The sequence below is a fragment of the Myxocyprinus asiaticus genome, chromosome 29, assembly GCF_019703515.2.
Source record: "Myxocyprinus asiaticus isolate MX2 ecotype Aquarium Trade chromosome 29, UBuf_Myxa_2, whole genome shotgun sequence".
Classification (NCBI taxonomy): Eukaryota; Metazoa; Chordata; class Actinopteri; order Cypriniformes; family Catostomidae; genus Myxocyprinus; species Myxocyprinus asiaticus.
The window spans coordinates 18,768,443-18,784,233 of NC_059372.1; the positions used below are offsets into that span (position 1 = coordinate 18,768,443).

General features: G+C 36.9%; 1 protein-coding gene across 2 annotated transcripts; it reads right to left on the bottom strand.

Annotated features, from left to right (window-relative positions):
• Positions 1-519: 519 nt before the first annotated feature.
• LOC127420174 (solute carrier family 26 member 10-like) lies at positions 520-15,539 on the bottom strand. Of its 2 annotated transcripts, none has more exons than XM_051662227.1 (18): positions 14,780-15,539; positions 13,973-14,083; positions 12,049-12,206; positions 11,585-11,749; positions 11,270-11,422; positions 10,988-11,070; positions 10,677-10,824; positions 10,443-10,556; positions 7,211-7,288; positions 5,141-5,236; positions 4,927-5,033; positions 3,870-3,939; positions 2,770-2,949; positions 2,272-2,326; positions 2,059-2,147; positions 1,920-1,974; positions 1,689-1,791; positions 520-1,527 (listed from the first exon to the last, which is right to left on the bottom strand). In XM_051662227.1, exons 1-18 carry the CDS (start codon positions 15,042-15,044, stop codon positions 1,485-1,487), a joined length of 2,073 nt encoding a protein of 690 aa, XP_051518187.1. In that variant the 5' UTR covers positions 15,045-15,539; the 3' UTR covers positions 520-1,484. The 2 variants fall into 2 exon arrangements, with proteins under 2 accessions (XP_051518187.1, XP_051518185.1); XM_051662225.1 differs by having other exon boundaries at positions 1,685-1,791; positions 14,780-15,536.
• Positions 15,540-15,791: the final 252 nt, after the last annotated feature.

Sequence of the window (15,791 nt, forward strand, 5' to 3'; positions counted from 1 at the left end):
AGCAGCTCACCAATGGACCGTTGGACTAAAGTGTGACGTTGTATTTTATATATTATTAATATTGTATTTTAGGATTTTATAGTATTTGTAAACATTATTTTGGGCATACTGTACCGTGTAATTAAGCAATGTAATAAAGTCTATTGCCACAACATGCCTTGTTTGTTAAACAAACTTTCATTTTTCATTATGCACTAGTTTTGCCAAAATGAGCTCAACTAGCATCAATTACTAGCCTGTCAATATGATTAAATATGGTCAAGAAAAAACAACAAGGATTTGAATAGAATAGAATTATCACGATATTAAATTTAGTTGTATAACAACCAAAAATGACAGAGTAGATGTCAATAGTGTCAACTGGTGAGTCTAGTGCACCAATAATGGGCTGCATTCCATCCAATTAGTAAAGTATTTCTTGATCTTTTAAGAGAAAACTGATGCTCTCCTGAGAGTGTTTTTTGAAATACAATAGGAAAATGCAGGCATTAAACAGAAAAATTATTTGAAATTGTACAGTTTGTTTTTTTTTTTTTTTTTTTTTTTTTTTTACATTAATTTTATTAGGCTAAACTAACGGGCTTTAATTAGGTAGTCAGTCAGCAATAGTTTATTGGCAATGTGTAATTTCAACAGTTAGACTTGACCAAACCTCATTATTGCATGCCATTCCACAGCAAAGACCTTTAACTAATCCAGATCTCTGTAAATTAAAGGAATATAGGATATATTAAACTAAAATGTATCTCAATGAATCTTATTTTATGATTTATTCAGTTTTGTCCTTTGACCTGGCTTTGGAAAAAATACACACTCCAATGGAACAGAAACAAATAGTAGTCTTTTAACATGACAGTGTAACGACTGCCAATTAGTTCAACAAGGATGTGAATATTGCATAATTAATATAAATAGCTTATGGATCTAGACTTTAATATCACATACAGCAATTATGTATTCTCTAAAATGGTGTAAAAGATGGCAACTATGTAAGCTCAGGACATTTATGTTAATTAAGATACCATTTGGCCACTCAGTGCATTCTCACTCTCACTCAGAAAACATAGAACAAAATGTTTAATTTGTAAACTAAAACAAGACCTTCTGATAGACTGAAAAGATTCCCCATTGTTCAGAAATACCAAATCAATAAAATTACAGTATTTTCATCAGTTTTGTTGTTTTCATTTTCTACACAGGAACTAAACAACAGCCAATGTCGTATGAGAATAGAGCGCAATGTTCTGAATACTAAGTCTAAATGTGAAGCACTACCATTTCATGGGTGCTGATTCATGGGCCCTAACATACTGTACACCCTAAAAACACTACAAATAGTATGATGAGCCTAAATAAGTATACAGTGGTTGAGTTTAGGAATTATTTTGGGAGTCCCTCTGAGACCCTTGTAGTCTTCCACTGGTTCATGGTGTCCTACTGTTTCCAGACAATTAATTTCAATTACTTTGAAAGTGTCCATATGTTTAATCACACCCATACTGTTGTGCTGTTCTCTGAAGGTTTCTCCTGTCAAACAAAATGATGAAATGTCAGTAGACAGCCAAGTACACCACAACGTGGTAATGTTAAGCATTTAAGCTTACTTTAAACATACAAAAAAGTTGCTTTTAAGTTTAGAAAATAAGACATGTGATTTGAAGTATAAGAAGCTCCTGCATCGCACCCACTGTTGTTGTATGTAGACCACAGCATCATGGATTGTTACAAAAATATGTTGAGGATTCACATAGTTCATCAGCCCACTGGATGTGAGAATCTTCAGTACACTCACTATGGAAACATTTTTATTGATTTTGTCAGAGGACTGACAGTAAGGGCATAGAAGCAATTTATGAAACCAGGAAATTGTTGTCCAAGTAACTTTTGGTATATTAGTTGTGAAATATGTGAAAACTCACCATTGCAATTAGCCAGGTAGATCTGTACCCCAATCTTCTGGCACTCCATGCACATCTGTGAGACGGTAGAATAATTGTGAGAATATCACTTGAATCATAGCAATGCTGATGAATACAAAACCTATACTGCCCGGCTCACCTGTACAAATAGCCGAGCTCCAGCTACATCCACAAAAATGACACTGCTGCAGTCAATCAACACAGCCTGAACCTCACCCTCAGCCATCTCTGCAGTATTGTAAACCATTCAGATTAATATCTCCTACTAGTTTGATACATCTGTGTTAAAATTATCTCTCTTTACTGTCATTTAAGGTATAAGGATATGTTACCAGAACAATTGGGAACTCACCTGATCTGAATAAGTCATTCTTTGAAGAAAATGAACTGTCTGCAACTCCTTGTTCCTTAGAATAAATACAGTTATTTAATCGGATATGCTGACTATATTTGTTGATGTTTAAAACCAATGCAAAGTAAATGTATATTTTAGCATCTTTATTAAGGACTGACTACTGTTATTAACTGTAAATAAATAATAGGCAAAAAGTCAAAGCGTAAATACTTCAAGGAGGATTTTCAAACTTGAAGTGCATATTGAATATGCAATATTCCACTATCCCCAAGCATTGATGCAGGGGATCCCAAACATTAAGTGCTTGTGAAATATTTATATTGTTATTTTTTTATTTACTTACATTTTAATGAACCTTTTTACATTAATTATAAATTATTTTGCTTTATGCAACACTGGAATTTCTGTCACAATCTCACAAACCCCTTGCAAATCCTAGGTGGTCACAAACCCTGTTTGGAAAACCCTGTATTTATGGATTGATCAACATCTTACTACAGTGCTGATGGCCTCACTCTCTCTCTTCTCTATTGCCTTCATGGCTTTCTCTCGGCTCCGTATCCTCTCAGGGGTGAGGCCCAGAAGTTGAGTTATATCTGCCTTGAAAAAGCTACGGTTCCCATAGTAAATAGGCCCATTGTAAGTCAGGATCTTCACTCCAGGGATCTCATAGCACTGAAATACACAGACACAACTGAAATATGACAGCTCTTACAACTATATAGATGTTAAAAACCAATGCAGATCAGCAAAGGTTAAAGCTAATACGTGTAATTTTTTTTCAATGTTTAATATTTTTCTATACCATCTTAAAGAGTTGGTTCTCCCATAAATGAAAAATCCTCTCATCATTTACTCAACCTCATGCCATCTAATATGTGTACGACTTTTTTCTGCAGAACACAAATAATCTGTACATCTCCAGCAGTCTCCTTGGCAATCATGATTTCAAGCTCGATTACACTTCCTATAGCACCATCTAGCACTCTGCGCATGCGTCAAGCACTCAGAAGTGTAATCAAGCTTGAAATCATGATCTGCTGACTGCAGTGGCAAGATGTACAGTGAAAAAGGAGTTATATTTTGGCCTGTTCTCACCCAAAACCAACTGAATGGCTTCAGAAGACATTGATTAAACCACTGGAGTCATATGGATTAGTTTTATGCTGACTTAATCTCCTTTTTGGAGCTTCAAAAGCCTGATCACCATTCATTTGCATTATATAGACCTACAGAGCTGAGATATTCTTCTTAAAATCTTCCTTTGTGTTCAGCAGAAGAAAAAAAGTCATACACATCTGGGATGGCATGAGGGTGAGTAAATGATGAGAGAATTTTCATTTTTGGCTGAACTATCCTTTTAATATTCAGAAACAACTATAAGTAATCAATTACTGTTTGTTTGAGCATACTGACCGCTCAACACGGCAACACTGACTGGCACATTAGTGGCGCTAGTGGTAAAATTACTTACTTTAGCTTTAATCAAAAACATTTAAACAGGCAAAGGCCCCAATCCTAGTCATATAAAATCAAATTTTGTTTGATAATTGAAAAGAACATTGGAAAAGAACATATGATGGCTGTTGACTCACTTTATTGTGATTGTCGATGGATCTGTAGATCTCTGTGTTGGCAGCTCTCCCTAACACTGAGCAGCTGGCCCTAAAATGAGAAAGTTTACTATGAGTTCAGGGACTTCTTTTTGTCTCAACTTCATCTCCCCTTTCCTTAAATGTGAAATACATATCCGCCAGGAGAGGAGGGTTGTTTTGGAACATGAGGGTCTGTGAGGGATACTAGTTTGCTGTTTTTATACAGCCCCTGAGCTTTGGAATACATAATTAAAGGATGTAGTAAACATAATTATTAAAGCAGATAAATACACAAATCTAATTAGGTATTTTCAATCTCTCTTATATTATGCACTAAATATCTTGTTTCACTGGGGCTGCTCCAGTTGGATTGCTAATATTATATAATATAACATTTCTATATAGTCAGAATGATGGACTCGCTCTAATTCAGTGGTTCTCAATTGATCTCAGGACCCATATTTTACATTGGAAATGAAGTGTTGACCCAACAAAGTACAAAAGTGTCCTCAAAACCAAACACTGAAATGCATTAATATTACCATGAACCGCAAGAGTCTAACAATATACATGGACTAATTATTATCATGACATAGGCTAAAATAGGAAAATGTATAATGTTGTAAAATGCATAAAAAACAGAAGTGATATTTACTAGCCTAACACATGGACAAAACACTGGGTCAAAATTTTAATAGCATTAGCCATATTACCAAGTGACAGATAAATTAGCCCCAAACTATAGTAGAGTTTGAATGGATGCACAGCCTTCGACGTGAACATCAAAATATTGAAGTATTTTCCCCTCCCTATAGTTTATAAGCCTATTTATTTTGCTATCCTAACTATGCACAATTATACTGTTAATTACATTTTATTATTTGTATTCAGCATAGCTTTTCCCTGCTGCCCACTTTTGAGTCACAACCAGTTGAGAACTACTGTTCTGATGTATCCAATATATCTCTGTGAGGGCTCATGTGGCCATTTATGAGTTATCCAGTAAACAGAACTACTTTTATTAGTAACAATATCATAGAACATGTCATAATGATACCTCTGTGTGCGACAGATAACAGTCATCATGGAGAACACCACTCCAATGGCCAGACCCAAATCTACATTTAGCACAACTACTGACAGCCAGGTCACCAGCCACACCATCTGCTCAAACATATGTAAAATAATTTAAATTACCTAGCTGGACACAATATGATTTAGAAATGATAGAAATTGAGATATTATGGAAAATAGAGATGTAAGAAACATACAAAATCAATTTTGCTAATTCTCCAAAGGTCTGGGAGGTCCTGAAACAGCAGGAACATCTGTCTCAGACTGGTCACGTTTATACAAGCAAGCACTGCCTGGATGGAGGAGAAGAGAGAGAAATAGTAATACCATTAATCATATTGAAAATGTCTCCTTTTGTGTTCCACGGAAGAAAGAAAATCATACAGGCTTGGAACAAAATGAGGGTGAGTGAATGATTACAGAATTTGCAGTTTTTTGGTGAACTATCCCTTTAATGAATGCCCCTGATCTTATACACATAATTCATCAGAATAATTTGCACAATTATTCTAAAGAAGATCATTTTTTGTTGCCATAATTGTTCATTAAAATGTAATAACATTCTCTGCATTGGAAACAACCTTTCTTTTCTGATGACATAACAAAGGCCACACGGGCAGGGACAAATAATATAAACCAATAATATCATTGCCCACTTTTCACAATCTAATCAAATCCCAACGGATGACATGAAGTATCACTACCTTCTTTTCCACAATGACTTGTCACAACTAATCATGCACTTGAACATTTTTAAACTGTTCTTTCACTGTTGTTTCATTGTATCTAACTTTTTATTCTGTTTCACGTCACTTTGTTTAATGCATTACAAATGCTGTTTTATGTCGTCTTTAATCCTTCTTTGTACCAGGAGTGAGGCCACATAAGGGCCAGTATGGCACTGGTCCACCCAGATTGACGACTGGTCCACCCTATCAAACAAGCCACAGAATGATTGTTTGGGGAAAGGAGGGGTAAAAATACTGACAGGCACAAATAATAATTGCTCAAATACACAAATTTAGGCAGAAACCACCCTAAGTGCCGACAGCACAAGTACTACTTCTCAGTTGATGACCAGGAGCCCACAATGCCATCTTTTCTCCTGATTTCATTCACATCATTTCAGCCTGAGTCCTTCCTCAAGAAAAGTAACCCACAGGCTCATTCATCCACACTTGATGAGCCACTGGCTCAGACTCATTTACGAGAGCTTCCTCGCAGTCCAGACATTTTGCTTCTAAGTGTTGCAAAAAGTTTACTTTTCTACAGCACAGCATAAAAACTATGCAAAACTACTTTAAGATGTGTCCTCATTTTAATGACACTACTGTATGTCTGAGGGAGTGTTTAGTACAGAGTTATACCAAGACTGGAAACACATCAGGCAGGCCCAGTGATGGACTGGCCATTTATAGCACCGGGACTTTTCCCAGTGGGCCCGTCGAGTATTGGACCAGTCAATCGCCCCACATTTATTATGCAATGCCATTTACTGCTGTGCATGGAAAACACCAAATACTCCAAAAGTATGACGAAACACAGCTACCAATTTAACTGCACATCGCGAGAGCAAACCGGGACTGGGTGACCGGCCCTCCTGCGCAACGCATCCACTGGACACAGTGCGAGAGCTGATCGTGACCGGCCCTCCCGTGCAGCACTGACAAACCTGCTCTGCGCTCGCACTGCGCAGTCCCATGGTAAAAACAGCGTGAAATATGAAAACCTTAAAGACTCTGTGCAAAGCTCTTCATAACCAGATTAAACAGCCCTGACATTCTAAACAGCAGTTATGAGGTAAACAGGAAAACAATGTGTCACAATGGTAATTACATTCTTTTCAATCCACACATCACCATTCTGCATTTCAGTTAGTAACACTAACTATGGTGTTTTGGCAGAAATATTGTAGATATTTGAGATATTGTAATGTCACTATAACTATAATTATACTAAATATTGTATATTAGGGGAATATAAGTCACTTTCATTGCAGTTGTTTTTTATAGTCACAACATGGATATTGTTTTTCATAATTTACCTGTGATCACCATGTTCTTATCAATATTATACTATATTTGCTGTGTTTTATTATTTTTTATCCCATTCACAAGGCATTGTAAAAAAAATATTTCAATAGTCTGGGGAAAAGTAATACTCTTCATAATATTAATTATGTAATTTGAGAGTGGCAACAGAGGTCCACACTATTTCACCAAGGTCCATTCACTTAAAAATTTCTAGCCGGTTAGAGGGATTCTTACCTTGGGTAAAAAGTAGAACAGAGGGCCTATCAGCAGAAGTACAATCAGAACAACCAGACTTGTGAACAGTCCTGCAAGCTGAAGTACAAATAAAAAAATGGAATCAATACAATATTTTAATATTTTAGTGATTATATTTTAATAAATCAAAACAAAAGTGTCATCAAAAACATACAAAATTTTCCCCACAGTTTACATATACACTCACTGAGCACTTTATTAGGAGCACTATGGCCCTATTAAAGTGCCCGTTGTGGTCGTCTGCTGTTGAAGCCCATCTGCCTCAAGGTTTGATACGTTGTGCATTCTGAGATGCTATTCTACTCACTACAATTGTACAGAGTGGTTATCTGAGTTACCGTAGCTTTTCTGTCAGATCAAACCATTCTGGCCATTCTCCGTTGACCTCTCTCATCAACAAGGCATTTTTTGTCTGCAGAACTGCTGCTCACTTGATGTTTTTTGTTTTTTTGGCACCATTCTGAGTAAACTTTAGAGCAGGGGTCGGGAATCTTTTTTCACTAAGGAGCCAATTTTTTAATTTTTGGTTGATGCCTTTATTCGAAAGAGCCATAGCACAAACTAATAATTTACTATTTTCAAAAAACAAAGTTTTTCAATAAAATAAAATATTTATTATGCCCATAGACTACTCAAAAACACAAAAAGAGGGGGACCTGGGTAGCTCAGCAAGTAAAGATGCTGACTACCACCCCTGGAGTCACAAGTTCGAATCCAGGGCATGCTGAGTGACTCCAGCCAGGTCTCCTAAGCAACCAAATTGGCCCGGTTGCTAGGAAGAGTAGAGTCACGTGGGGTAACCTCCTTGTGGTCGCTATAATGTGGTTCTCGCTCTCAGTGGGGTGCATGGTGAGTTGTGCGTGGATGACGCGGAGATTAGCGTGAAGCCTCCACGTGCGCTACGCCTCCACGGTAACACACTCAACAAGCCACGTGAAAAGATGCGCAGATTGACGGTCTCAGAAGCAACTGACATTCGTCTTCCACCACCCGGATTGAGGCGAGTCACTACACCACCACGAGGACCTAGAGCGCATTGGGAATTGGGCATTCCAAATTGGGGAGAAAAAGGGGAGAAAAAACAAAAAACAAAACAGAAAACAAATATGCAACAATTAATAGGTAACATGTTGCAATATGGAATTGAGTACACATGTTTGTGCGGGTCTCCATAAAATAACTTCATTTTACAATTGTTCATGAAAAAGTTCACTTCCCTTTTGGGCTGGGCGATATGTAATAAAATATTTGAAAGATAATCACCGTAAAAATATTGCGATATCCGATTATATCGTCAACCCCCCGCCGAGGGTCAGTGAATATTTTTGCTTTATTGATTTTGCTTTAAAAATTAATTTATTGAAACATGAAAAACTTAAACAAAATACATTTCTAAATTCAAATTGCACTTTAAATGAATTGAAAAAGCAATTAAAATAACAAAGTGATCAAGAAATCTTATATATAACCACCTCCAGACAAATCCAGACATTTACCGTCTCCAACGGCCCCATTTGCCATCACGCAAGTATCAGTCAGTGACAACAGGTGAAAAATTACTAATAGCCTACAAATTAAGAACTAAAGACAATTGTAAATGTAAAGATAATAATAATAATATTAATCATAATAAATAAGCCTAATAAATTCCCATGTGTTCCCAAAAAAATGCTGCCAAATGTGTGTTCTTTTTGAATGTGTTTGTACTGCGTTTTGGTAATACAGTTAATGCTGCCTAAAGAAAAGAAAATAGAACTCAATTTTAGGTTCAAGGTGTCTTATATTATTTTATGATTATTTTATTATTTTATGAGTTGCGTTCACAATGTGGAAATAAAGCGAAACTCACAGCACCTTCTGAGATAATCAGAGATCATTTGCAGCATTCTCATAGATGACATTATTCTTACAAAAAGTTTTCAGATGAATGAAACAGAGAAAAAGGAGTGATAACTCTTTACATGTGCTTGTTCCACAAGACAGGGTCCCGCTGCACTCCTCAGAAATAGCAAATCAGACATGAGCAATGACGGCTTTTCTTTTGTCTGTTTTTATATAATAAAAACATCATAAAGTTTCTTCAAATGTGTGTCTTTGTGGCTAACAGCATTTCTTGTCATGTGTCACTCCAAGATGTCTTACAGGTCACCCACCTGTTGCGGGTAGATGAGCAAAATTACTCGCACATGAAACACCTGCATTTGAACAAGGAGCTCGCGTACTGGATTGAGCCTCGTCGTATTTGGCGGGTGCTATTTCACACCCTGGGTGCACATAAAAAATAACAAAGGTTCCTAAAATCACTAGCGGCTCTTAACCGCTAAGATCAATAGCTATTGGCAAACAAGGCCCAGAACCCTATGCATGTGCGTGTCTTGGAGAAGCGCTTTCATTGCACTCGTGAACAGCAAAGCTCACTAAGCACATACACCAAATCAGACGCGCATCGGCGGCTTTTCTTTTGTCTGTTCTTCAAAATATAATCACACGTTTCGTCATACTCTCGTCTTTGTTTCTAATTTCTTGTCATACAGTATATCATTCCGAGAACTCTTCCAGGTCGCCCTCCACAGTGGCTGGTACATCAGCAAAATTACCCATCAATGTGCATGAAAAATCCGCATTTGGCAGGTGTTAATTTCAAACCTTGTTCACCAGGATTAGGCTGTACGACAAATTCGGGAGAAAGGAAATCAAAACAGTGTCTATGATTCAAGCTTTGCAATCACACCCACACTTTCTGCAGGAAAATTATCTCTAGAAAGTTTTAAACGATCATGTGTTGGTGAATGGTGAGACACCCTGCGAGCCACTTGATTTTTAACAAAGAGCCACTTGTGGCTCGCGAGCCATAGGTTCCCAACCCCTGGTCTAGAGACTCAAACCAGCCATCTGGCACCAACAACCATGCCACAGTTGAAATCACTGAGATCACATTTTTACCTCATTCTGATGATTGATATGAACATTAACTGAAGCTCCTGACCCGTGTCTGCATGATTTTATGCATTGCACTGCTGCCACATGATTGGCTGATTGGATAATCACATGAATATGTAGGTGATCAAGTGTTCCTAATAAAGTGCTCAGTGAGTGTACATGATATGTAAAATAGTCTATCACCAAAAACCACAGCATGACTTTTGCTTAATATTACATAGTTTTCTAACAGAGAAAAGTGGTTGCAAGAGCATTGGAGACAAATCAGTACCTGTGTGTAACCCCCGGCACTTTCTAGAATGTTGGTGGTGGCCAGTGTAGCTGAACTGGGGAAGCAGGTGAAGAGAGATGACACAGTGTTGGAAATCCCATGTGCTAGAAGCTCCTAAAACAAAACAAATGTAGAGGAAACGTTACCTTAAAATGATTCATACTTTCCATGTAAAATTTCACTATTAATTATTAACAATTTAATGACCAAATAACTTTGCATGCTTATATACACCTGATTTGGATCAATGGAGTAGCCATGTTTATCGGCATAAATCATGGCTAGAGATACAGATACGGCGTAGCCAACAAGAGTGATGGCAACTGTGTCACCAGCAATCTCTGGAACCATCTCCAATGCAGGCAGCCCTGGCTCTGGGAAGCTGAAAATCAAAACTCAGCCTTAAACTATAGCTTTACTGCATAGTATATGTGGTTAATAACTCACAAAGGACAGCATGTTAAATATGTTGCATACATTAACATAGCCAAAGCCAGATAATTGCCATCATTACTACTGCTATGGTGAACTTGGCACTCATTTACCCTGCTGGAATATGTCCTACTATCTGTATGTCGTATTTGGAATCCAGAGAGGATGCATATGTAACTCCCGTTGCAATTATTACCTGCAGGAGCCACAAGACAAACAGAACAGTTCATTCCAACTGTGGATAATTTTAGAAAAAATGATTTATGAAACTCTCTTTAGTACTACTCGACTGGTGAATGGCAATATTTGAAAAAAGTAGTATTTATGTACAGTACGTTACAAAGCATCACAGAAACTGGGGAGAAAATAAGCAAAAAGTGATGTGATGATCTCACAGTGATGATCTCCACAGGGATGGGAGTCCGGAGTCGCTCTCGGAAGCGTGAGTTGACCTCTTTTACTGGTACCAGGACAGCCAGGCAGAGCAGTGAGATCACCAGCTCAGCCAAATTAGTGTGGGGCAGATTCTCCATCACCGAACCCAGAGTCTGTGGGAATTTCCTTTGTATTCAATTTTGTTCAGTGTTATTACTAGCATTGAAACAGTTAAATAAATACTATAATATACTTTAAGACTATACTTCAAGAATGTCTGGTTCTAGTGTTGTGTCATACAAAGTACAGTCTGTCTGAATGATGGAATTTCTGACCTTAAAAAGAGAGAAGGCACCAGTGAATCGAGGTAGCCGCAATCCCAGCATGCTCTGAAGTTGTGAGACAGTCACATGGAAAGCAGCTGCACTGATGAATGCCTTTACAATCGGTTCTGAGAGGTATGTGGAGAGGAAACCCAACTGGAGCCCACACATGCAGAGCTGGGGACAGAAGACATGAAAATAAACAATACACTTCCATAATTCTGATTCCTATAGTTTTCATCTCATAGACAACACAATTGCTTGGATTAAAACACACAGATGCTACCCTGCATATACGTCTCTCAGTTGCCTAATTGATGTGTGTGTTTTCTTCTGAAAAAAAATCTGCTATACGTTTCTAAAATGCTAAGATTTATATCAGATGCTTTCCAGATAATGCACTCTTTAACAGATGTGTTGGAGATGTGTATGTATGCTTACTGGGTATGTGATTTAATGCAGTGGGTGTCTCTTACCATCATTATGCCTGAGAGGAACGCTACGGCTGATGCCACCCCAATCCTCTGGGCCTCAAACTCTGCAGCCTCTGGGCTACTGGTGTTTAGAGCAAGTGGGGTGGGAACCAGTTGCTCCACCACTGAGCCAGTCATAAGACTCAACACAGCAAAGGTACCTGCAAAAGTCAAGCCCTTGGTTAATGCCACTTCATTATGTACAGGGTTGGGCAGAATATTGTAAAAAAGTATTCTGGGCTGAATACTAAATACTTGCTCTTAAATGTATTCAGTGATGCATTTTGATACACTATTAAGAATACTTTTAGAATACATATTTATAAAGGCAAGGCACAATTGGAAGAATTATGTGTGATATGTCATTATTATCTTATCTGAACCGCTACATCTCCACTATTAATGTCTAAGTGAGTTTAAACAGCCAGCTAGCTATTTGTCAGCAAATCTCATGAACTTAGCACTACCTTTAAATTAGATGTGGAGTCAGACGCTGATAAGGCAGTTTGCGGTCAACTACATTATCTCATCCACTTTCCAACAAGGAAAATGTTGCCTGTAACTCCAAGACCCAAAATCCCCTAACTGTAACATTGTAGCTACCAAGCAGGGTTGTTTGTGAATGGCATTTTTAATGTTTTTAACTACTGTTTTGTATTTGACTATTCTTCTTAATCCATTATTTGATTGGACTGACCAATATTAATACATTTTGACACAAAATTGGATATGAAATGCAAATTAACCATTTTTTTTTAGATAACTGGATGCCATTTGCAGAAATTAAACATGCAACATAGTGATGTCCTGTGACAACTATGTAGTATATGAATAATTTTAACTAGGCTCGCTTCCATATTTAGAACTATTTATTCTTTGTATTTTCTACTTCTTTCGTTATAAAAACATTTATTTTCTGGGTGCTTTAAATTCTTTTACTCCTTTGATTTTAATAGTTAATTTTAGATTTTTTCTTTTTTTTTTTTTTTTTTTTTTTTTTGTGAATCACATCGTATGATATGTTAAATTAATGTATTTACACATCAGTTACAATTGTGAGAAACAATGTATCATGCGCTCAAATGTAATATTTGTAAAAAAATTAAAAATAAAAAATGTGGCTGTATTGATTCTGGTGCACAGCTGACAGTGCGCTGATTAAGACAACAACATTCTGGTGCGGTTGCCAGATATTCAATCCCGGAATCATTATGTATGACTAAGACGTTACATTTTAATTATCTAGTGTTTACCATCAAACCTGGCACTGCAGTCCATTTTTAAAGCATTCCAAAAACCATAAATTAAACCTGTGATTGTGTTTTCAAATTAGCCCAATTTGACATGAAACCCTGGCAAAACTGCTCACATGCTGCAGCTGCTCTAGGGGATAGAGAGCGAGAGGACATGTGTGCAGGGATTGTTCAGAAAAACAATCACGTTTCTCACTTGATTAACAAGAATTTTTTCTTTCTGCCTTATTTTGTGGTCATTATGAAGAAGTATTCTAAAAGTATTCAAACAAAATTTTATACAGCAACTGTATTCTGAATGCAGGTGCTTGAAAACATAACGGGGGCTGAACAGTTACTTCATTTTTATATTCTGAATACGTAAAGCCGTTACATGTATTCCGTTACAGATCAACCCTGATTATGTACAACCAAGGATGGCTTCCATGGGCACCAATTAAACCTGGTTCTAGATTAAATAGCACTGCAAATGAACAGGCATGACTGAGAATAACATTGTCCAAAAGTGACAGGCCTTTGGATTTGTAAATGGGCATTCAAGCAATATGCTGATTGAACAATTAATTTGAATTTCTTTTTAAGAAAAAAGGATCAGTTCTAAATCCTTTATATGCCTTCACTCCTCTGTAATGTTTTTCCATAATATTGGACTCTGGTAAATGTAAGTGTTTTACCTGTGGAAACGTGGTGACCAGTGCCAAAGAGCATATAAAGAACCACAGGGAAGAAGGATGTGTAAAGGCCATAGACAGGAGCCACTGATGTCAACAAAGCAAAGGCCATGCCTAGCAAAGACAGAGAATCAATCAAAATACAGAGTTGTATGACCAAGAACTGAAAAGAAGAAGAAAAAACAACAAAAATAAAAAATAAAAAAAACATTTAGAGTAATACAATGGAGTTGCAGTATACTTTGATCTGCATAAATGAAACTGAATATTTCTATTTAGTGTTTCAACAAATATGTGCATAAACATTTGTTTTATAATTTACTGTTCATCTTGTATATTGTATGTTATGATAAAAATTATATATATATATATATATATATATATATATATATATATATATATATATATAGTTATTTATATATAACATCAAAGTAGCCTAATAATAGTGTTTAAATAATTTACATAATAGTGTTTAAAACTAATACAAAATAACAATCAACTGTGTGTGTGTGTGTGTGTGTGTGTGTGTGTGTGTACACTGAATTATGCTGAAATTATTTGGACTGAGTTCGATTTGCTATCATTAGAAAATACTTGAAAAGTTTCTCTAATCAGTTCTGAGTTGTTTTTTTTTTTTTTTTTACGTTAATTTCAATGAGTTTGTACAATTTTGAATAACGTAATCTCATTACTACAGGGTTAACGTAATCAATAAACCTTAACATTGTGCTTTTAAACAATACCATAGTTTTGACACGCGACTGATTGGCTCACCACGACGCAAACATTTTTAAAAACTTTTGACTTTACCTTGGGGAATATGTACTATTCCAACCGTCAGTCCGGCCACAATATCTCCTAAAATCCATTTTCTGAGCTTGTATTTTGGCAGCCAGTTGCAGATGGGCACTCTCTTCTTGAGCAGGTGAACGCACTTCACCTGAGAACAGCTGCATCTTTGCGCGAGTCTGTCGCGGAGCCGCTCTCTGCCTCGAGACTGGTCTTCTGTACCATAAGCTTGTCTGAACCGGTCCTCAGTGTATATATTTCTATACACAGCCACTGATGCGCTCATCGTGTAGTTAAATGTACTTTTCTTCAGAGAAAATGGTCAATAATCTTCAGAGTTACACTGCTCCAAAGCAGAGAAGTGCCCAACCCCTCATTTATAGGAGTCACTGGAACTTGACATCAGGAACAATTGTATTATCCTGTCAAGTGCTAGGAGCCAACTGAAGAGTAGTTTAACTTTTTCTTTTTTTTTTTTTTTTTTTTTTTTCAAAAGTCAAAGACAAACAGCAAAAACATCCTACTTTTAAACAGACTCCATAGGCCTATAGGTGTACTTGATAAACCTTGGTGTTGAACAGGTGATGCTAGTTCTCTGGGTGCTACTGCTAAAAGCTATTTAGTCTTACAAAACAAACAATGATGCGAACAGCCATACTTTCCCCTCATCTTTAAAACTTACACCAGCACTCATACTCCTCCTTATCATGACCCGTAACTCTTCAAAGAACAATGTACTGCTCTGTGTGACATCTGCATGAGGATCCAAGTCCTTTTGTTTACAGAGTGAAGGTGAAACCTCAAACCATGACTATAACTGATTATTAGAGATGGTCATTTCCGAGGGGGGTCGATTTCTCCATGCTTTTTTGGTCTTCATATTCTTTGTGGAACCAAAGCTGCCTTGTGAAGTGTAATCATATATGTTCTCTTTGCACCGCTGATCAAACTGCAACTTGACTCTCTTAAAGGTGCATTCAGTATTTGTTTTTTCTAATTAAAGAAAAAAAAAACTGTCATTATTTACTTCACA

Bases quoted from the DNA above. Each gene is read 5' to 3' on its own strand.
- LOC127420174 (XM_051662227.1), bottom strand. From the start codon at position 15,044: ATGAGCGCATCAGTGGCTGTGTATAGAAATATATACACTGAGGACCGG. The intron at 5,237-7,210 runs GTAAGAATCCCT...TCCTCCATCCAG, and splicing joins TGTTCTACTTTTTACCCAAG to GCAGTGCTTGCTTGTATAAA. The intron at 1,975-2,058 runs GTGAGCCGGGCA...ACCGTCTCACAG, and splicing joins GAGCTCGGCTATTTGTACAG to ATGTGCATGGAGTGCCAGAA.